Genomic DNA, 23,084 nt, shown 5'->3' with positions numbered 1-23,084 from the left:
TCTTCTAAAGAACCTCTGAATTTAATTAATTAATTTAATTAATTTGAACTGTAGAAGTTAACAAAATTTTACATTTTAAAATCAATAATATCATTTTTTAAATCCTCCATGGTAGAATTCTTCTGGTTACATTTTCTTTTTCTTTTGCAGGAACTCACACTGCCCATTTGGCAGATCTGCCATCCAGCCAATCTGCTGGATAAGCAGCTACAGGTTAATCAGATTCCCCACTGTCTAAGACTATCAATCTTGGATAGTCTTAGATACCAAACGATGGATACCAAGGATAAGAATCCCTGCCATTACGTACCATTTACTTGTATAATATAGTTTTTGAGATGTATATGAACTAAATTTGCCATCTACTATCTTGGAAACATCTATCAGAAATGTAGCATATCTAGAGAGATGTAAGCCTGAGAGTAACTTTGTGAAGATTGAATGAGGGCTGCCATTCCCCCCAACAAATGCTTACATTAAATGTGTGTGTGTGTGTGTGTGTGTGTGTATACACTACCATTCCAATTAAAGGCAAAAGTAACAAATATCTTGGAGGTATTTATTGGAGGCAGAAGATGAGAGACACCAGAGCTTTGTAATTATTCTCAACTTAGACATTGTCAGATGACTGCCAGCTAAGAGTCCCACTAATTTTTATGTACAAAACTTTTTGTGGTTTTGTTAGAAAGTAATCATTTGGTGGCATTACTACAGCCAAAAATAAGAACAGATGAGAGCAGCAATCAGAATTTTCAGGCTGAAAGCACAGATCAGTGATTCTTTTTCAGTGGAGTTTTTCTGAGGGTTGTTAGCCTGAACTCTATGCTGCTTTTTTCCTTTCATACTGAGAGAAAACTTTTTCTTATTCTAGGGACTGGCAGTGATATGTCCTTATGTCCTGGTTACATTTTCTTTTTTTCTTTTTCTTTTTTTCTTTTGAGACGGAGTTTCGCTCTTGTTGCCCAGGCTGGAGTGCAGTGGCGTGATCTCAGCTTACCACAACCTCCGCCTCCTGGGTTCAAGCAATTCTCCAGCCTCAGCCTTTCCGAGTAGTTGGAATTACAGGCATGCGCCACCACGCCCGGCTAATTTTGTATTTTTAGTAGAGATGGGGTTTCTCCATGTTGGTCAGGGTGGTCTTGAACTCCTGACCTCAAGTGATCTGCCCTCCTCAGCCTCCCAAAGTGCTGGGATTACAGGCATGAGCCACCACGCCTGGCCTGGTTACATTTTCAACCATACAGATGACATTATGACTATCTAGACAACAACACAATAACTGTTTTTTTTAAAAATCTTCACGGTTGTTTTGTCTGTGGGATGCAATGGCTCTGCTTATCATCTCACCATTATTTTTTCCCTGCTACACAGCGTTGTAGACAGACTCCAAAGAAACAAATTAATTTATGAAGTGTGACTAACAGATGCTGTGCTTGAATCCCCCTCATTCTGAGAAGTGGAGCAAGGTCAGGAGATCACTATCCGCCAAATCATTAAATGTTATTTGGATGGAAGAAATGATACGCTATGTGGGAGCTGAGCCTTCCAAATTCTCATAACTGCACAATTGACATAACTGTACAGGTCCCCTTTATCCACCTGCTGGACACTGAGCCTGCTTCCTGCTTCTGCTCCATGGATTGCTAGGTTAAACTCACAACACTGTTTGCTCTAGAGACCCTCTGTAAAAAAGAAAAAGATGATAAAACAAAGGTAGGCAAAATTAAGCTTTCCCTGGAATTGGCTGCCAGGTGTTTCATGCTTTCCAGGTTTGCTTCAGTTTTCATGAGACACACATGAGCTCTTCTGGGTCTCGTGTATGGGCATGTATATTTTTACTAAAATATCCTTATACTTTGTAGGAGGTTAGGGGGAGCCATTTTTTTCATGGAAGATATAAAAGAACCGTGGGATGGGAACCAGAAGTACAGCACACGCTCTTGCTACTGCCCAGCTGCGTAACCTGGGGCAAATCTTCCGAGTCGAATCTCCACAGCTACACAGTTCACCTGATTTTGGCAGTTAGCTTCTCAGTAAGAAAAATAATGCCCAGGACAATTAAAGCCGCTTGGAAATGAAGCTTCAGTTTCTTACCTATATGTCAGTTTTAAAGAATTTAAAAAAATTTTTTTTCTTTTTCTTTTTTTCTTTTCTTTGTGTGTGTGTGTGTGTGTGTGTGTGTGTGTGAGACAGAGTTTTGCTCTTTGGCCCAGGCTGGAGTGAAGTGGTGCGATCTCAGCTCACTGCAACCTCCGCCCCCCTGGTTCAAGCAATTCTCCTGCCTCAGCCTCCCAAGTAGCTGGGATTACAGCCACCTGCCACCACACCCAGCTAATTTTTTGTATTTTTAGTAGAGACGGGGTTCCACCATATTGGTCAGGCTGGTCTTGAACTCCTGACCTCAGTTGATCCACCTGACTTGGCTTCCCAAAGTGCTGGGATTACAGGTATGAGCCACCATGCCTGGCCCATTGTTATTTTTATAAAGTACAAACACACTAAGATAAAAACGTTTATTGTCAGTGGTGATATCATCTGCCCACTAAATTATCATCTCACTTTGTAGGAGCTCTTTGTATATTTTAGATACTTTATTCACTACCTACATTACAGATAACTTTTTGCAACTCTAGCATTGGTCTTATGATTTTGTTTATACTACATCTTTCTGTTTATAGTGTGATTTACAGTATGATTTGCCAAATCAAATTTATTTACCTGGGAAGACATACATTTTATTATAATCTATATATGCCTATGTATAGATTTTTTGGCATTTACCCTGCATATTGTTTTTTAAAATTCTTGGGTCTGTGGTTTGGTTTCAGACATCAATTTTGGGAAATTCTCAGTCATTATTGCTTCAAATGTTTCTTTGATCCTTTCTGTTATTCTTCTCTTTCTGATTTTCTCATTAAGTGTATGTTACACCTTTTGTAGTTGTCTCACCATTCTTGGATATTCTGGGGGTTTTTAATCTTTTTCTCTTTAGTTGTTGTTACTGTTTTTTGTTTGTTTGTTTGTTTTGAGATAGAGTTATGCTCTGTCACCCAGGCCGGAGTGCGGTGGCGTAATCTTGGCTCACCATAACCTCCCTGTCCCAGGTTCAAGCAATTCTCCTGCCTCAGCCTCCAAAGTAGCTGGGATTACAGGCATGTGCCACCATGCCTGGCTAATTTTTTGCATTTTTAGTAGAGATGAGGTTTCGCCATGTTGCCCAGGCTGGAATCAAACTCCTGACCTCAAGTAACCCGCCCACCTTGGCTTCCCAAAGTGCTGGGATTACAGGCATGAGCCACCACGCCCAGCCAAATTCTTTTTTGGTAGAGATGGGGGTCTCACTCTATTGCCCAGGCTGGTATTGAACTCTTGGCCTCAAGTGATCCTCCCACTTTGGCCTCCCAAAGTGCAGGAATTACAAGTGTGAGCCACCATTCCTGGCCCATCATTGGTTTTTACTTTAGAAGTTTCTATTGACATAAGCTGAGGCTCACTAATTCTTTCCTTTGTCGTGTCCATTCTACTATCAAAGATATTCTTCATCTCTTTTAAAAATTTTGTATTTTTAAATATTGTGGGTACATAGTATATATTTATAGGTACATGAGATGTTTTGATGCAGATACTCATGTATAATAATCACATCATGGAAAATGGGGTACCTGTCCCCTCAAGCATTTATCCTTTGTGTTATAAGCAATCCAATCATACTCTTTTAGTTATTTTTATTTTATTTTACATTGATTGAGATGGAGTTTTGCTTTTGTTGCCGAGGCTGGAGTGTAGTGGCACTATTTTGGCTCACTACAACCTCCACCTCTTAAGTTCAAATGACTCTCCTGCCTCAGCCTCCCGAATAGCTGCGGTTACAGGCATGTGCCCACCACACCCAGCTAATTTTGTATTTTTAGTGGAAACGGGGTTTCTCCATGTTGGTCAGGCTGGTCTCGAACTCCCGACCTCAGGTGATCCGCCTACCTCTGCCTCCCAAAGTGTTGGGATTACAACATGAGCCACTGCGCCTGGCTTTATTTTTGAGATAGAGTCTCACTTTGTTGCCCAGGCTAGAGTGCAGTGGTACGATCTTGGCTTACTGCAGCCTCCGCCTCTCAGCTTCAAGCAATTCTCCTGCCTCAGCCTCCTGAGTAGTTGGGATTACAGGTGCCAGCCACCACACCCGGCTAATTTTTGTATTTTTGTAGAGACAGGGTTTCACCATGTTGGCCAGGCTGGTCTTGAACTCCTGACCTCAAGTGATCTGCCTGCCTCGGCCTCCCAAAGTGCTGAGATTACAAGTGTGAGCCCCCCTGCCTGGCCTCTTTTATTTATTTTTAAATGTACAATTAAATTATTACTAACAGTAGTCACCCTGTTATGCGATCAAATATTGGGCCTTATTCACTCTTTCTGTTAATAACTTTTTTGTACCAATTAACCATCTACATCTTCTCATGCACCCATTACCCTTCTCACCCTCTGGTAACCATCCTTCTAAGAACTCTCTGTCTCCATGAGTTCAATTGTTTTGATTTTTTAGATCCCATAAATAGGTGAGAACATGTGATGTTCATCTTTCTGTGACTAGCTTATTTCACTTAACATAGTGACCTGACAGGATATCATTCTTGTTTATGGCTGAATAGTACTCCATTGTGTATAAGTACTACAGTTTACTTTATCCATTGATCTGTTGATGGACATTTAGGTTGCTTCCAAATTTTGTCTACTGTAAACAGTGCTGCAACAAACATGGAAGTGCAGATATCCCTTCAGTATACTGGTTTCCTTTCTTTTGAGTGTATACTCAGCAGTGGAATTGCTGGATCATTTGGTAGCTCTATTTTTAGTTTTTTGAGGAACCTCCAACTGTTCTCCATAGTGGTTCCACTAATTTACATTGTCACCAACAGCGTACAAGGGTTCCCTTTACTTCACATCCTTGCCAGCATTTGTTATTGCCTGTCTTTTGCATATAAGCCATATAAGATGATATACCAGTGTAGTTTTGATTTGCATTTCTTTGCTGATCACTGATGTCAAGCATTTTTTTATATGCAAGTTTGCCATTTGTATTTCTTCTTTTGAGAAATGCCTATTCAAATCTCTTCTCTGTTTTTAAATCAGATTATTTGTTTTTTTTCTATATAGAGTTGTTTGAGCTTCTTACATATTCTGGTTATTAATTCCTTGTCAAATGGATAGTTTACAAGTATTTGATCCCATTCCATGAGTTGTCTCTTTGTTGATTGTTTCCTTTGCTGTGCTGAAGCTTTTTTTACCTGATGTGATCTCATTTGTCCATTTTTACTTTGGTTGCCTGTGCTTGTGGGGTACTACTCAAGAAATTTTTGCCCAGACCAAGGTGCTGGAGAGTCTCTGCAATATTTTTTTGCAGTAGTTTTCTAGTTTGAGGTCTTAGATTTAAGTCTTTAATCCATTTTGATTAGATTTTTGTGAGAGATAGTGGTGTAGTTTCATTCATCTGCATATGGATATCCAGTTTTTCCAGCACCGTTTATAGAAGGGACTCTTTTCCCCAATGTTTGTTCTTGGCACCTTTATCAAAAATGAATTTACTGTAGGCATATGAATTTGTTTAACAGTACTCTAATCTGTTCTAATGGTCTATGTGTCTGTTTCTAGGTCAGTACCTTGCTGTTTTGTTTACCATAGCTCTGTAGTATAACTTGAAGTCAGATGATGTGATTCCTGCAGTTTTGTTCTTTTTGCTCAGGATAGCTTTGACTATTCTGGGTCTTTAGTGGTTCCAAATAAATTTGAGGATTGTTTATTCTATTACTGTGAATAATGCAATTGACATTGCAATGGGAATTGCATTGAACCTGTGGATTGCTTTGGGTAGTATGGACATTTTAACCATATTAATTCTTCCATCTGTGAATATGGAATATCATTCCATATTTTTGTGGGTCCTCTTCAATTTCTATCATTAGCATTTTATAGTTTTTATTATAGAGAACTTTTACTTTCTTTAATTCCTAGGTATTTAATTGTGTTTGTGGCCATTGTAAATGGGGTTACTTTTTAATTTCTTTTTCAGATTGTTTACTGTTGGCATATAGAAATGCTACTGACTTCTGTATGTTGATTTTATATCCTGCAAGTTTACTGAATTTGAGTTCTAATAGATTTTTTTTATGGAGTTGTTTAGGTTTTTCCAAATATAAGATTATATCATCTGCAAACATAGATAATTTGACTTCTTCCTTTTTGTATGCCTTTTAATTCTTTCTCTTGTCTGATTGTTCTAGCTAGGATTTCCAGTACTATATGTTGAATAACAGTGGTGACAGTGGGCATCCCTGTTGTGTTCCAGACCTTAGAGGAAAGGCTTTTGGTTTTTCCCCATTCACTATGATACATCAGTCTGTCATATATGGCTTTTATTATGTTGAGGTATGTTCCCTCTGTATCTAGTTTTTTTAGGGTTTTTATCAGGAAGGGATGTTGAATTTTATCAAGTGCTTTTTCAGTGTCAATTGAAATGATCATATGGTTTTTTGTCCTTCATTCTGTTGATATGATAGATCACACTGATTTGCATATCTTGAACCATCCTTGGTTCCCAGGGATAAATCCCACTTGGTTATGATGAATAATATTTTATTCTTTTTTTTTTTTTTTAATTTTTTTTTTGAGGCAGAGTCTCACTCTGTCGCCCAGGCTGGAATGCAGTGGTATGATCTTGGTTCACTGCAACTTCTGCCTCCTGAATTTGAGTGATTCTCATGCCTCAGTCTCCCAAATAGCTGGGGTTACAGGTGCATGCCAACATGCCTGGTTAATTTTTGTATTTTTAGGAGAGACGGGATTTCGACATGTTGGCCAGACTGGTCTCAAACTCCTGGCCTCAAGTGATCTGCCCGCCTTAGCCTCCCAAAGTGCTGGGATTACAGGCATGAGCCACCACGCCCAGCCTATGAAGAATATTTTAAATGTGTTGTTGAATTTGGTTTACAAGTATTTTGTTGAGAATTTTTTCATCAATATTCATCAGAAATATTGGCCTGTAGTTTTCTTTTTTGATGTGTCTTTATCTGGTTTTGGTTTCAGAATAATACTGGCCTCATAGAATGAGTTTGGAAGTATTCCTTTTCTCTGTTTTTCTGAATAGTTTGAGTAGGATTGGTGTTCTTCTTTAAATGTTTGGTAGAATTCATCAGTGAAGCCATCAGGTCCTGAGCTTCTCGTTGCTGGGAGACATTTTATTACAGCTTTGGTCTTTTTACTTGTTACTGATGTGTTCAGGTTTTGTATTTCCTTATAGTTGAATCTTGGTAGATTATGTGTGTCTAGGAATTTGTCCATTTCTTCTAAATTTTCCAGTTTATTGGCATATAGTTGCTCATGGTGACCACTAATGATTCTTGGACTTTCTGCAATATTGGTTGTCATATCTCATTTTTCATCTCTGATTTTATTTATCTGGGCCATCTCTTTTTTTTCTTAGTCTAACTAAAGGTTTTTCAATTTTGTTTAACTTTTTTAAAAAACAGCTTTTTGTTTCATTGATCTTTTGTATATTCTTCATTTCAAAACCATTTATTTCTGCTCTGATCTTTATTTGTTTTATTCTACTAATTTTGGGTTTATTTTGCTCTTGCCTTTCTAGTTCTTTTCTTTATTTATATACTTTACGTTCTTGGGTACATGTGCAGAATGTGCAGGTTTGTTACACAGGTACACATGTGCCCTGGTGGTTTGCTGCACCCATCAACCCGTCATCTACATTAGGCATTTCTCCTAATGCTATCCCTTCCCCTGCCCCCATCCCCCAACAGGCCCTGGTGTGTGATGTTCCCCTTCCTGTGTCCATGTGCTCTCATTGTTCAACTCCCACTTATGAGTGAGAACATGCAGTGTTTGGTTTTCTCTTCTTCTGCTAGTTTGCTGAGAATGACAGTTTCCGGCTTCATCCATGTCCCTGCAAAGGACATGAACTCACCCTTTTTTATGGCTGCATAGTATTCCATGGCATATATGTGCCACATTTTCTTTATCCAGTCTATCTTTGATGGGCATTTGGATTGGTTACAAGTCTTTGCTATTGTGAACAGTGCTGCAGTAAACATATGTGTGCATGTGTCTTTATAGTACTATGATTTATAATCCTTTGGGTATATACTCAGTAATGGGATTGCTGGGTCAAATGGTATTTCTGGTTCTAGATCCTTGAGGAATCGCCACACTGTCTTCCACAATGGTTGAACTAATTTACACTTCCACCAACAGTGTAAAAACCGTTCCTATTTCTCCACATCCTCTCCAGCATCTGTTGTTTCCTGATTTTTTAATGATCACCATTCTAACTGGTGTGAGATGGTCTCTCATTGTGGCTTTGATTTGCATTTCTCTAATGACCAGTGAAGATGGGCTTTTTTTCATATGTTTACTGGCTGTATAAAGGTCATCTTTTGAGAAGTGTCTGTTCATATCCTTCACCCATTTTTTGATGGGGTTGCTTGGTTTTTTTCCTTGTAAATTTGTTTAAGTTTTTTTTAGATTCTGGATATTAGCCCTTTGTCAGATAGACTGCAAAAATTTTCTGCCATTCTGTAGATTGCCCATTTACTCTGATGATAGTTTGTTTTGCTGTGCAGAAGCTCTTTAATTAGATCCCATTTGTCAATTTTGGCTTTTATTGCCATTGTCTTTGATGTTTTAGTCACGAAGTCTTTGTGCATGCCTATGTCCTGAATGGTACTGCCTAGGGTTTCTTCTAGAATTGTTATAGTTTTAGGTCTTATATTTAAGTCTTTAATCCATCTTGAGTTAATTTTTGTATAAGGTGTAAGGAAGGGGTCCAGTTTCAGTTTTCTGCTTATGCCTAGCCAGTTTTCCCAACACCATTCATTAAATAGGGAATCCTTCACCAGCTGCTTGTTTTTGTCAGGTTCGTCAAATATCAGATGGTTGTAGATGTGTGGTGTTATTTCTGAGGCCTCCGTTTTGTTCCATTGGTCTATCTATATATCTGTTTTGGTACCAGTACTATTGCTGTTTTGGTTACTGTAGCCTTGTGGTATACTTTGAAGTCAGGTAGTGTGGTGCCTCCAGCTTTGTTCTTTTTGCTTAGAATTGTCTTTGCTATGGGGGCTCTTTTTTTGGTTCCATATGAAATTTAAAGTAACTTTTTCTAATTCTGTGAAGAAAATCAATGGTAGCTTAGTGGAGATAGCAATGTATCTATAAATTACTTTGGGCGGTATGGCCATTTTAACAATATTGATTATTTCTGTGTGCATGGAATGTTTTTCCATTTGTTTGTGTCGTCTCTGATTTCCTTGAGCAGTGGTTTGTAGTTCTCCTTGAAGAGGTCCTTCACATCCCTTATAAGTTGTATTCCTAGGTATTTGATTCTCTTTTTAGCAGTTGTGAATGGGAGTTCACTCATGATTTGGCTATGCATGTATAGGAATGTTTGTGATTTTTGCACATTGATTTTGTATCCTGAGACTTTGCTGAAGTTGCTTATCAACTTAAGGAGATTTTAGGCTGAGACATGGGGTTTTCTAAATATACAATCATGTCATCTGTAAACAGAGATAATTTGACTTCCTCTCTTCCTATCTGAATACCGTTTATTGCTTTCTCTTGCCTGCCTGCCCTGGCCAAAACTTCCAATACTATGTTGAATAGGAGTGGTGACAAAGGGCATCCTTGCCTTGTGCTGATTTTCAAAGGGAATGTTTTCAGTTTTTGCCCATTAAGTATGATATTGGCTGTGGGTTTGTCATAAATAGCTCTTATTATTTTGAGATACATTCCATCAATACCTAGTTTACTGAGAGTTTTAAACATGAAGGGGTGTTTAATTTTGTTGAAAGCCTTTTCTGCATCTATTGAGATAATCATGTGGTTTTTGTCATTGGTTCTGTTTATGTGGTTCTGTTTATGGTTTATGTTTATTGATTTGTGTATGTTGAAGCAGTCTTGCATCCCAGGGATGAACCCAATTTGATCATGGTGGATAAGCTTTTTGATGTGCTGCTGGATTTGGTTTGCCAGTATTTTATTGAGGATTTTTGCATTGATGTTCATCAGGGATATTGGCCTGAAATTTTCTTTTTTTCTGGTGTCTCTCCCAGGTTTTGGTATCAGGATGATGCTGGCCTCAAAATGAGTTAGGGAGGATTCCCTCTTTTTCTATTGCTTGTAATAGTTTCAGAAGGAATGGTACCAGCTCCTCTTTGTACCTCTGGTAGAATTCGGCTGTGAATCCATCTAGTCCTGGACATTTTTTGGTTGGTAGGCTATTAATTACTGCTTCAATTTCAGAACTTGTTATTGGTCTATTCAGGGATTTGACTTCTTCCTGGTTTAGACTTGGTAGGGTATATGTGTCCAGGAATTTATCCATTTCTTCTAGATTTTCTTTTTTTTTTTTGAGATGGAGTCTCGCTCTGTCGCCCAGGCTGAAGTGCAGTGGCACGATATCGGCTCACTGCAAGCTCCACCTCCCGGGTTCACGCCATTCTCCTGCCTCAGCCTTCCGAGAAGCTGGGACTACAGGCACCCGCCATCTCGCCCGGCTAGTTTTTTGTATTTTTTAATAGAGACGGGGTTTCACCATGTAGGCCAGGATGGTCTCGATCTCCTGACCTCGTGATCCACCCATCTCGGCCTCCCAAAGTGCTGGGATTACAGGCTTGAGCCACCGCGCCCGGCCTCTTCAAGATTTTCTAGTTTATATGTGTAGAGGTGTTTATAGTATTCTCTGATGGTAGTTTGTATATCTGTGGAATCAGTGGTGATACCCCTTTATCATTTTTTATTGCATCTATTTGATTCTTCTCTCTTATTAGTCTGGCTAATGGTCTATTTATTTTGTTGATCTTTTCAAAAAAACCAGTTCCTGGATTCATTGATTATTTTTTAAGGGTTTTTTGTGTCTCTATCTCCTTCAGTTCTGCTCTGATCTTAGTTATTTCATGTCTTCTGCTAGCTTTTGATTTGTTTGCTCTTGCTTCTCTGGTTCTTTTAATTGTGATGTTAGGGTGTTGATTTTAGATCTTTCCTGCTTTCTCTACATTTAGTGCTATGAATTTCCCTCTACACAATGCTTTAGCTGTGTCCCAGAGATTCTGGTATGTTGTATCTTTGTTCTCATTGGCTTCAAAAGACTTATTTATTTCTACCTTAAGTTTCGTTATTTACCCAGTAGTCATTCAGGAGCAGGTTGTTCAGTTTCCATGTAGTTGTGTGGTTTTGAGTAAGTTTCTTAATCTTGAGTTCTAATTTGATTGCACTGTGGTCTGAGAGACTGTTCATTATGATTTCCATATTTTGCATTTGCTGAGGAGTGTTTTACTTCCAACTATGTGGTCAATTTTAAAATAAGTGCAATGTGGTGCTGAGAAGAATGTATATTCTGTTGATTTGTAGGGAGAATTCTGTAGCTGTCTATTAGGTCTGCTTGGTCCAGAACTGAGTTCAAGTCCTGAATATCTTTGTTAATTTTCTGTCTCATTGATCTATCTAATATTGACAGTGGGGTGTTAAAGTCTCCCACTATTATTGTGTGGGAATATAAGTCTCTTTGTGGATCTCTAAGAACTTGCTTTATAAATCTGGATGCTCCTGTACTGGGTGCATATATGTTTAGGATGGTTAGCTCTTCTTGTTGCATTGATCCCTTTACCATTATGTAATGTCCTTCTTTGTCTCTTTTGACCTTTGTTGGTTTAAAGTCTGTTTTATCAGAGACTAGGATTATAATCCCTGCTTTTTTTTTTTTTTCTTTCCATTTGCTTGGTAAATATTCCTCCATCCCTTTATTTTGAGCCTATGTGTGTTGTTTCACATGAGATGGGTCTCCTGAGTGCAGCACACCAATAGGTCTTGACTCTTTATCCAATTTTTCAGTCTGTGTCTTTTAATTGGGAGCATTTAACCCATTTACATTTAAGGTTAATATTGTTACGTGGGAATTTGATCCTGCCCTTATGATGCTTGCTGGTTATTTTGCTTGTTACTTGACGCAGTTTCTTCATAGTGTTGATGGTCTTTACAGTTTGGTATGTTTTTGCAGTAGCTAGTATTGGTTTTTCCTTTCCATGTTTAGTGCTTCCTTTAGGAGCTCTTGTAAGGCAGGCCTGGTGGTGACAAAATCTCCTAGCATTTGGCTGTCTGTAATGGATTTTATTTCTGCTTTGCTTATGTAGCTTAGTTTGGCTGGATATGAAATTCTGGGTTGAAAATTCTTTAAGAATGTTGAAGATAGGCCCTCACTCTCTTCTGGCTTGTAGGGTTTCTGCAGACAGATCCACTGTTAGTCTGATGGGTTTCCCTTTGTGGGTAACCCAACCTTTCTCTCTGGCTGCCCTTAACATTTTTTCCTTCATTTCAATCTTGGTGAATTTGACTATTATGTATCTTGGGGTTGCTCTTCTCGAGGAGTATCTTTGTGGTGGTCTCTGTATGTCCTGAACTTGAATGTTGGCCTGTCTTGCTAGGTTGGGGAAGTTCTCCTGGATAATATCCTGAAGATTGTTTTCTAACTTGGTTCCATTCTCCTCGTCACTTTCAGGTACAGCAATCAAATGTAGATTTGATCTTTTCACATAGTCCCATATTTCTTGGAGGGTTTGTTCATTCCTTTTCATTCTTTGTTCTCTAATCTTGTCTTCTCACTTTATTTCATTAAGTTGATCTTCAGTCTCTGATATCCTTTCTTCTGCTTGATCGATTCAGCTATTGATACTTGTGTGTGCTTCACCAAGTTCTCATGCTGTGTTTTTCAGCTCCATCAGGTCATTTATGTTCTTCTCTAAACTAATTATTCTAGTTAGCAATTTGACTAATCTGTTTTCAAGGTTCTTAGCTTCCTTGCATTGGGTTCGAACATGTTCCTTTAGCTTGGAGGAGTTTGTTATTGCCCACCTTTTGAAGCCTACTTTTGTCAATTAGTCAAACTCATTCTCCACCTAGTTTTGTTCCCTTGATGGTGAGGAGTTGTGATCCTTTGGAGGAAAAGAGGCATTCTGGTTTTTGGAACTTTCAGCCTTTTTGTGCTGGTTTCTCCCCCATTTTCGTGTATTTATCTACCTTTGGTGTTTGATGTTGGTGGCCTTTGGATGGGGTTTCTGTGTCTGGATGTCCTTTTTGTTGATGTTGATGCTATTTCTTTCTGTTTGTTAGTTTTCCTTCTAACAATCAGGCCCCTCTGCTCCAGGTCTGGTGGAGTTTTCTGGAGGTCCACTCCAGATCCTGTTTGCCTGGGTATCATCAGCAGAGGCTGCAGAACAGCAAAGATTGCTGCCTGTTCCTTCCTCTGGAAGCTTCATCCCAGAGGGGCACCCGCCAGACACCAGCTGGAGCTCTCTTGTATGAGGTGTCTGTCAGCCTCAACTGGGAGGTGGCTCCCATTCAGGTGGCATGGGGGTCAGGGAGGCACTTGAGAAGGCAGTCCGACCCTTAGCAGAGCTCCAACACTGTGCTGGGAGAGCTGCCATTCTCTTCAGAGCCATCAGGCAGGGACATTTAAGTCTGCTGAAGCTATGCCCACAGCCACCCCTTCCCCCAGGTACTCTCTCCCAGGGAGATGGGGGTTTTTTCTATAAGCCCCTGACTGGAGCTACTGCCTTTCTTTCAGTGATACCCTGCCCAGAGAGGAGGAATCTAGAGAGGCAGTGTGGCTACAGTGGTTTTGCTGAGCTGCGGTGGGCTCTGCCCAGTTCGAACTTCCTGGTGGCTTTGTTTACACTGTGAGGGAAAAACCACCTACTCAAGTCTCAGTAGTAGTGGATATCCCTCCCTCCACCAGGCTCAAACATCCCAGGTCGACTTCAGACTGCTGTGCTGGCAGTGAGACTTTCAAGTCAGTGGATCTTAGCTTGCTGGGCTCCCTGGGGGTGGGATCCACTGAGCTAGACCACTTGGCTCCCTGGCTTCAGCCCACTTTCCAGGGGAGTGAACGGTTCTGTCTTGCTGGCATTCCAGATGCCACTGGGGTATGAAAAAAAAACCAAAAAACCAAAAAACTCCTGCATGTAGCTCAGTGTCTACCCAAAGTGCCACCCAGTTTTGTGCTTGAAACCCAGGGCCCTGGTGGCGTAGGCACTGGAGGATATCTCCTTGTGTGCAGGTTGCGAAGACCATGAGAAAAGTGTAGTATCTGGCCTGAAGTGCACTGTTCCTCATGGCACAGTCCCTCCCGGCTTCCCTGGGGTAGGGGAGGGAGTTCCCCAACCCCTTGTGCTTCCTGGGTGGGGCCACACACCACCCTGCTTTAGCTCGTCCTTCATGGGCTGCACCCACTGTCTAACCAGTCCCAATTGGATGAACCAGGTACCTCAGTTGGAAATGCAAAAATCACCCGCCTTCTGCGTTGATCTCCCTGGGAGCTGCAGACTCAAGTTGTTCCTATTCGGTCATCTTGCCAGCTATCTTTTTTTTTCTCTTGAGACAGCATTTCAGAGTTTCACCCTTGTTGCCCAGATTGGAGTGCAATGGTGTGATCTTGACTCACTGCAACCTCTGCCTCCCGGATTCAGGAGAGTCTTCTGCCTCAGCCTCCCAACTAGCTGAGATTACAGGCATGCACCACCATGCTCGGCTAATTTTGTATTTCTAGTAGAGATGTGCTTTCTTCATGTTCGTCAGGCTGCTCTTCAACTCCCGACCTCAGGTGATCTGCCCACCTCAGCCTCCCAAAGAGCTGAGATTACAGGCATGAACCACCACACCCAGCCACCTTTCTAATTCTTTAAGATGCATCATCAGGTATTCCATTTGAACTTTTTCTTGTTCTTTGGTGTAGGCACTTATAGCTATAAACTTCCCTCTTAGTACTGCTTTTGCTGTTTCCAATCGGTTTTGGTATGCTTTGTTTCCATTATCATTTGTTTTAATAAATTTTGCAATTTCCTTCTTAACTTCTTCATTGACCCACTGGTCATTCAGAAGGATATTGTTTAATTTCCATGTATTTGTATACTTTCCAAAATTCCTCTTGTTAATGATTTCTAGTTTTATTCCATTGTGGCCACAGAAGACGCTTGATATGATTTCAATTTTTTGCAATGTTTTAAGACTTGTTTGTGAGCTAACATATTGTCTCTCAGAATGAGCCATGTACTGAGGAAAAGAAGCGGTATTCTGTAGCCATTGGATGAAATGTTCTGTAAATATCTATTAAGTCCATTTGGTCTATATGTAGATTAAGTCCAGTGTTTCTTTATTGTCTGGATGATCTGTCCAATGCTGAAAGTGGGGTGTTGAAGTCTTCAACTGCTATTATTTTGTATTGGGGTCTTTCTCTTTAGCTGTGATAATATTTGCTTTTATATCTGTGTTCTCCATGGCATTCTCCAATTCTGATACAATGTTTCTTATCTCTAGAATTTCCTTCTTAGAATTTCCATTTATCTTCTTATATTGCCCATATATTCTTGCTTTTTCTATTAGAACCCTTAGAATATTATAATTATTTTAAATTCACTGTCTGATAATTCCAATATTCCTACTGTATCTGAGCCTGATTCTTGCTTGCTCTGTCCCTTCAAGCTGTGTTTTATGCCTTGTGTTGTTGCATTGTTTTGTTTTTGAAAGCAAGGCATGATGCATATAACAAGCTTCAGTAAATAGGCCTTTGATAACATGGTAGTAAGCCTGAGCCCATGGGCTGTGACCTTCACATGTGCTTCTCAGTCCCCCCTTTAGGTGGGACAGAAACTGCAGGTGACTGGAGTTGAGTATTTCCCTTCCCAAGGTTGGTTATGCTCTCACAACTCTGGCATGTTAAAATAGTTTCTCTGATAAAATAGTTTCTCTTGAGGGCAGCCTTTAAGATAATAAAATGTGCTAGTCGTGTTTTACGATGGCTGCTTTTTCCCTCCCCTGCCCGAACCACAAGGGGATTTTTCTATATATTCACCCTGAGACCTGGTAGAGCTCCTAGAGGTAAAAGTCTCAGAATTGTAGGGGTCCCCCTGAGATTGAGCCCTGCTGGAATTTTTAGCTCTTGGACTTATTTACACTGAGCTGCCAGCAATTTATCAATTATCACTTAGGTATTCCTACTCCAGTACTGGTTCTCACATATGTTTCTTCTCATGGGTTTTTGCGCCCTTCAGCTGTGATTGTCTATATTCTCCTTTCTGTCTTTTCAGTTTTTGAGGTAGTGGTTTGCCCTTTGACCACAATTCCCTGATGGGTCTAAGAAGAGTTGTTTATTTTCAGTTCATTTACCTTTTTACTTGTGAGAACAGAGTGACCACTTCCAAGTTCTTTACATGCCAGAAGTCAGAAGTCTTAAATTTAAATATCTCAAAGTATACTAAGAAAAAAACATACTTTAAATAAAATATCAGTAGCTCAACTTTATACCTTATGAATAAATATAGCAAGAACATAAATCATTTCATTCATAGAAACTATATATATATATATATTTTGAGACACATTCTCACTCTGTTACCCAAGCTGGAGTGCATTGACATGATCTCAGCTTACTGCACCTATTTTCTCACATGTCATATTGATACTGCAATCAAATTAACAAATACATTTAATATCAAACTTCCTAATACCTCTTCTCTTGGCATAAGGGGTCCCCAACTGCCTCACATATATTCAAAAAATACCTCTAGGACAAATCTCAATTGCTAGTGCAGCTCCTGTGTTGTATTGTATTTCATGAGTCATTGTCTCTGTTTCCTGTGCTAACTTTAGTAGCCAGACTCCTTCATTTGATTTACTAAGGATAACAGTCATGTCTCCCTAGCAACTTTTTAAAATTTGAGATATAATTCACATTCCATAAGATTCACCTCTTAAAGTATACATTTCAGTGGTATTTAGTATATTCACAGGCTACCATCACTCACCATGTGTTTCTAGAACATTTCATCACCCAAAAAGAAATCTCGCTGCTCACTATTATTCAGTTCAAAGAATTTTTAAATTTCCATCTTGATTTCATTGTTGACCCAATGATCATTCAAGAGCAGATTATTGAATTTCCATGTATTTGTATGGTTTTGAAGGTTCCTTTTGGAATTGATTTCCAATTCTGTGGTCTGAGAGAGTACTTGATATAATTTTAATTTTCTTAAATCTATTAAGACTTGTTTTGTTTTGTGGCCTATCTCGGAGAAGGTTCCATGCACTGATGAATAGAGTGTATATTCTGCAGTTTTGGGGTAGAATGTTCTGTAAATATCTGTTAAGTCCATTTGTTCTAAAGTATAGTTTAAATCCATTGTTTCTTTGCTGACTTTCTGTCTTGATGACTTGTCTAGTGCTGTCAGTGGAATATTGAAGTCCCTAGTATTATTGTGTTACTTTCTATCTCATTTCTTAAGTCTGTTAGTAATTGCCTTATAAATTTGGGAGCTCATGTTAGGTGCATATATATTTAGAACTGTGATATTTTCCTGTTGGACAAGGCCTCTTTTTTTTTTTTTTTTTTTTTTTTTTGTGAGGCGGAGTCTCGCTCTGTCGCCCGGGCTGGAGTGCAGTGGCCGGATCTCAGCTCACTGCAAGCTCTGCCTCCCGGGTTTACACCATTCTCCTGCCTCAGCCTCTGGAGTAGCTGGGACTACAGGCGCCCACCACGTCGCCCGGCTAGATTTTTGTATTTTTTTTAGTAGAGACGGGGTTTCACTGTGTTAGCCAGGATGGTCTCGATTTCCTGACCTCGTGATCCGCCCGTCTCGGCCTCCCAAAGTGCTGGGATTACAGGCTTGAGCCACCGCGCCCGGCCTAGGCCTCTTATTATATAATGTCCCTCTTTGTCTTTAATTGCTTTTGCTTTAAGCTTGTTTTCTGATAGCTACTCCTGCTCGCTGTTCATTTGCATGGAATGTCTTTTCCCACCCCTTTACCTTAAGTTTATGTGAGTCCTTATGTGTTAGGTGAGCCTCTTGAAGGCAACAGATAGTTGGTGAATTTTTATCCATTCTGCAATTCTGTATCTTTTAAGTGGAGCATTTAGGCCATTTACATTCAATGTTAGTATTGAGATGTGAGCTACTGTTCCATTCATCATGCTATTCATTGCCTGTATAACTTGGTTTTTTAAATTGTATTTTTGTTTTATAGATCCTGTGAGATTTATGCTTTAAAGAGATTCTGTTTTGATGTGTTTCCAGGATTTGTTTCAAGATTGAGAGGTTTTTTTTTTTTCTTTTTTCTTTTTCTTTTTTTTTTTTTTTAGCAGTTCTTGTATCACTGGCTTTGTACTGGTGAATTCTCTCAGCATTCATTTGTCTGAAGAAGCCTGTATCTTTCTTTCACTTATAACGTTTAGTTTCACTGGATACAAAAGTCCTGGCTGTGAATTGTTTTGTTTGAGGAGGCCAAAGATAGAGCCTGAATTCCATCTATGGATTCTAGGGTTTCTGCTGAGAAATCTGTTAACCTGATAGGTTTTCCTTTATAGATTACCTGGTGTTTTTGCCTCACAGCTGTTAAGATTATTTTCTTCATCTTGACTTAAGATAACCTGACGACAACATGCTTAGGCAATGATCTTTTTGTGATGAATTGCCCAGGTGTTCTTTGAGTTTCTTGTATTTGGATGTCTAGGTCTCTAGCAAGGCCAGGGAAGTTTTCCTTGATTATTCCCCCAAGTAGATTTTCCAAACTTTCAGATTTCTCTTCCTAGGAATGCCAATTAAATTTCTTAGGTTTGGTCATTTAACGTAATTCCAAACTTCTTGGAGACTTTGTTCATGTTTTTGTATTATTTTTTCCTTTGTCTTTGTTGCATTGGGTTAATTTGAAAACCTTGCCTTTGAGCTCTGAAGTTCTTTCTTCTGCTTGCTTGATTCTATTGCTGACACTTTCGAGAACATTTTGCATTTCTCTACCTGCATCCTGTGTTTCCTGAAGTTGTGATTGTTTTTTATTTATGCTATCCATTTCACTGAAGATTTCTTCCCTCATATCTTGTATCACTTTTTTTACTTCCTTAAATTGGACTCCACCTTTCTCTGGTGCCTCCTTGATTACCTTAATAATCCACCGTCTGAATTCTGGTAAATCAGGGATTTCTTCTTGGTTTGGATCCATTCCTGGTGAGCTAGTGTGATTTTGGGTGGATGTTAAAGAACCTTGTTTTGTCATATTACCAGAATTTTTTTTCTCATTCCTTCTCATTTGGGTAGGCTATGTCAGAGGGAAGATCTGGGGCTCAAGGCTGCTATTCAGATTCTTTTGTCCCACAGGGAGTTCCCTTGATGTAGCACTGTCCCCCTTTTCCTAGGGGTGTGGCTTTCTGAGAGCCTAACTGTAGTGATTGTTATTTCTTTTCTGGACTTAGCTACCCAGCAGGGCTTCCAGGCTCCAGGCTGGTACTGGGGGTTGTCTGCAGTGTCTGTGATGTGAACCATCTTCAGGTCTCTCAATCGTGGATACCAGCACCTGCTGTGGTGGAGGTGGCAGGGAAGTGGAATGGACTCCGTGAGGGTCCTTGGTTTTGGTTGTTTAATGTACTATTTTGTGCTGATTGGCTGCCTGCCAGGAGGTGGCACTTTCAGGAAAGCATCAGCTGTGGTAGTACCTGGAAGGTTAGGTGGTGGGTGGGGCCCTAGAGTTCCCAAGATAATATGCCCTTTGTCTTCAGCTACCAGGCTGGGTAGGGAAGGACCATGAGGTGGTGGCGGAGTTAGGCATGTCTGAGCTCAAACTCTCCGTGGGCGTGGCTTGCTGTGGTTGCTGTAGGGGATGGAGGTGTGGTTCTCAGATCGATGGAGTTATGTTCCCAGGAGGAATATGGTTGCCTCTACTGTGTCATGCAGGTTGTCAGGGAAGTTGGGGAAAGCCAGCAGTTAAGGCCTCACCCAGTTCCCGCACAACCCAGAAGGCTAGTCTCAGTCCCACTGTGCCCTTTCCAATAGCAGTGAGTTTGTTTCTATGCTATGTGTGAACAGGACTGAGACCTTGCCCCAGGCTACCAGCCTCCCAGCTGAGAAAGCAAGCAGGGCTTTCATGCCTCCCTGCCTGTCGAGTCTGCACATGGGTTTCACACCCTCCCCTGTGTTCTGGCCAGGAGACTTTGCGTTCAGTTGGAATTGTTACAGAGTTCAGCTGGAGGTCTCCTTCTCCCTGTGGCCTTTTCCCAGTTCCTCTGGCAGCCCTCCTCAAGGACCCCTATGAGATAAGTCAGAAGTGGCTTTCCTAGGGACCCAGAGAACCCACAGGGCTTTTCCCACTGCTTCCTGTATTTTGCTTGGCTCTCTAAATTGAATGAGTTGCAGGTAAGGTCAAATCCTTCTCCTGTGATCTGTATCTTCGGGTTCCCCAGGTAAGGTGTGTGTTTGGGGTGGATGATCCCCCTTTCCTTCTTTCACAATTTGGGCACTCACAGTATTTGGCTGTCTCCTGGGCCCTGCAGGAGCAATCTACTTCCTTCAGAGGGTCTGTGGATTCTCTCGGCTTTCCTGGTATGTTCCTGCAGAAGTGCTGGAGCAAAAGTTCATGATGCGAGTTTCCACATGCTGCTGTGTCCGAATGGAAGCTGCAATTCAGTCCTGCCTCCTATCTGCCATTTTTACTCCTACTTAATACTTTCTAAACATATAACTGAATACTGGTTTCAGATATGTAAAAGTGTATTATTATATTGTGTTTTCTTAATTTTACGATTAAACTTTTGCATTATCTATTTTGTAAGAGAGATTTGATTTTTAAAAATCAACTTGTTTTTTAATTTCCATTTTATTTTTAGTTTTCCTTATAGTTTGTCTTAATGCTTTATGGTAACACTTTCGTTATGATATCGAATGGTTTGATATTAGTGTTCTAGAGTTAGGGGTTTGATTGTATTCCTTGAAATTTGGCTTGGATTTCTTTATTTGTTTCACTTGAGAGTTTGGGAGCCTAAAGGTTTTATTAACATTCATTATGATGTGTCTTGATGATCTGATTATGATTAATCTTATGTCATTTAATAAACTGTGTGTGAGGCCTACTCTGTCTGAGGACTTGTCCTCTGCCTGACAGAAGCCCGTGGGTCAAGGCTCACCCCTGGAGGCCACTGCTGGGATGAGTCCCAGCCCCTCCACTCTGGTCGAGTGACCTTTGACAAGACCCTGCACTTCTTTAAACCTTGCTTCCATCCTCAGTGAGATGGGGACCCCAGTGGTACCCTGGTAGAGTTTGGCTGTTAGGATTCAGGGAGGTAATCCAGGAGGTGCGTACTGTACAAAGCTCAGAGTGAGTGCCCAGTTGTTGGCTGTAATGACAATGGCACTGTTGTGACTGCTCTTAGGGCTGTGGATCTAAAAGTGAAGCAACAGAGCTCACTCTGCATTGGGGACAGTCCAGATGCATGGGCAGCAGACACGTAGCAGATGCAGAGGTCACTGCCCCTTGAGAATCATAAAGAGAAGACTCCCAGAATGCAGAGAACCACGAAACTTAACCATGGTGCGACCTCCTACAGCTGGGAAAGATGACCCAGAAGTAGGGCTGTTTGGGCTGCTTCTTGAAGAGTCAGTAGGAGTTTTCAGTTAGACGTAATTTTCTTACAGTATTCGGCTCTTAAATGTTCAGGACATGAGGGATGAGCTGCATACAAACTCAGAATGGAGAAAAGCCACATATACTGAAAAGATCTGATCTCCGTAGGGCTTACAGGTGGAATAGGGTGACCTGGGAAGAAGGTTGTTCTATTTTCTCAATCCAACCAGTGAATTTCTTTCTCATAGAGGAGTTTAGCTTCTTCACTCATCCATAATTGAGTGCATGATGCATGTGTATTTTTTTCCATTCCCTTTCAAGGTTGTATTTATTCTTGCTTGTATCTGTCTCTGCTTACATATTTTGGCAAAGGCTTTTTCTTAGTATCAGGTTAAAATATGATCTTAGTTTTACTTGTTTTGCCTGTTTTTCTGGTAAATATTAATTTCACATATCTATGCAGTGCGTGTTCCAGTATTTTTTCTTTCTCACTTTTCTAGTGCTAATAGGTATATGGTGAACTCCCTTTGAGGGATGATATAGAGGCTAATTTCAGAAAATAGCATTTCTAACTTTTTACTTACGCCTTGTCAAAAACTTTTCTATGAAATTTTGTTATTTTATCTTGTAGGATTCCTATTAGATTTTTCTTTACAATGTTCAGGCACACTGGCTCCTTAAATCTGTGCATATCTTTCTTTAGTCCTCACTTCTCTGTGGTTTCTTGTAGAGGACGTAGCCATGGGAATTTGTTGACATAGTGTGTCAGAGCTTCAGTTTTTGCTGTGTCATGTTTTAGAACATTGGACTAAAAACATCTGGAAATCTGTTTTCTGGTTTTGGCCCTGCCATAAACAGTAAAAATATACTTCCCAGTGGTTGCTTTCATATCAGACAGTTTGAAAGAGCTGTGAGACAATCAGTCAAGCCAGTGGGACTTCTCTGGTGCTCTTTTTATTAACCTGGAATGCCAGGGGATTGAAATCCACCAGGGTTTTCTGAAGCAGCTTCTCTGGAGCCCTGATTTCATGGGCTTTTAGTACATGTTCCATGAAAAGAGGTTCTGTGTCAGGTTAATTGGGATATCCTGTAACTTTTTAGAGACTTTAGTTTTTCCCTATGGTTCTTCAAGGGGAATATAGAGTATACAGTTGTGCTGTGTTTAACCACAGGAAAATTTCTGTTTATACAGTAGCCTGTGGGGCTGGAAGGGTTCCATAGAGCATACTTTGGGAAACAGCTAATTTCTAAGGTTTCTTCCAACTTTCAAGTGTACAGTTCTGTGAATATACTAAAAACCACTTAACATTATACTTTAAAAGAACGAATTTTCTGCTTTGTGAATTATATCTTGTTAAATCTCATTATAATAATTTTTAATGACTCTTTAATCTTCAAAACTACCTGGGATTATTTCTGGTTTTTACAATGTGGTCTTCAATTCCTCATTAAAAACAAACAAAAAACTGTATAGCACCTTGACTGTTTAACATCCTTTACAGAGTATGTCATTCAATTCTAGGAACCTTTCAAGGTCACTTTGCTGATTTTGGCCTCTGTGTGTTTGTTTCAAACCAGTCTCTATCCATATTAGAACTTCTCTATCAGACTTTCTAGGTTTATCTGTTTGTCTTGAATTGCTGTCTTTTGGGTTG

The 23,084-nt window shown here is 40.1% G+C and overlaps 1 protein-coding gene across 1 annotated transcript in view; it reads left to right on the top strand.

The window, feature by feature from the left end:
• LOC104679021 (FYVE, RhoGEF and PH domain-containing protein 5-like) overlaps window positions 1-21,317 on the top strand; it is a 66,145-nt gene extending 44,828 nt beyond the window's left edge. Inside the window, 1 exon segment of the mRNA XM_030937327.1 lies at window positions 21,239-21,317. Coding sequence (XP_030793187.1) covers window positions 21,239-21,317 — 79 coding nt within the window.
• Window positions 21,318-23,084: the final 1,767 nt, after the last annotated feature.

This window comes from Rhinopithecus roxellana, chromosome 1, assembly GCF_007565055.1.
Source record: "Rhinopithecus roxellana isolate Shanxi Qingling chromosome 1, ASM756505v1, whole genome shotgun sequence".
Lineage (NCBI taxonomy): Eukaryota > Metazoa > Chordata > Mammalia > Primates > Cercopithecidae > Rhinopithecus > Rhinopithecus roxellana.
This window is presented reverse-complemented; position numbering and strand designations above follow the sequence as displayed.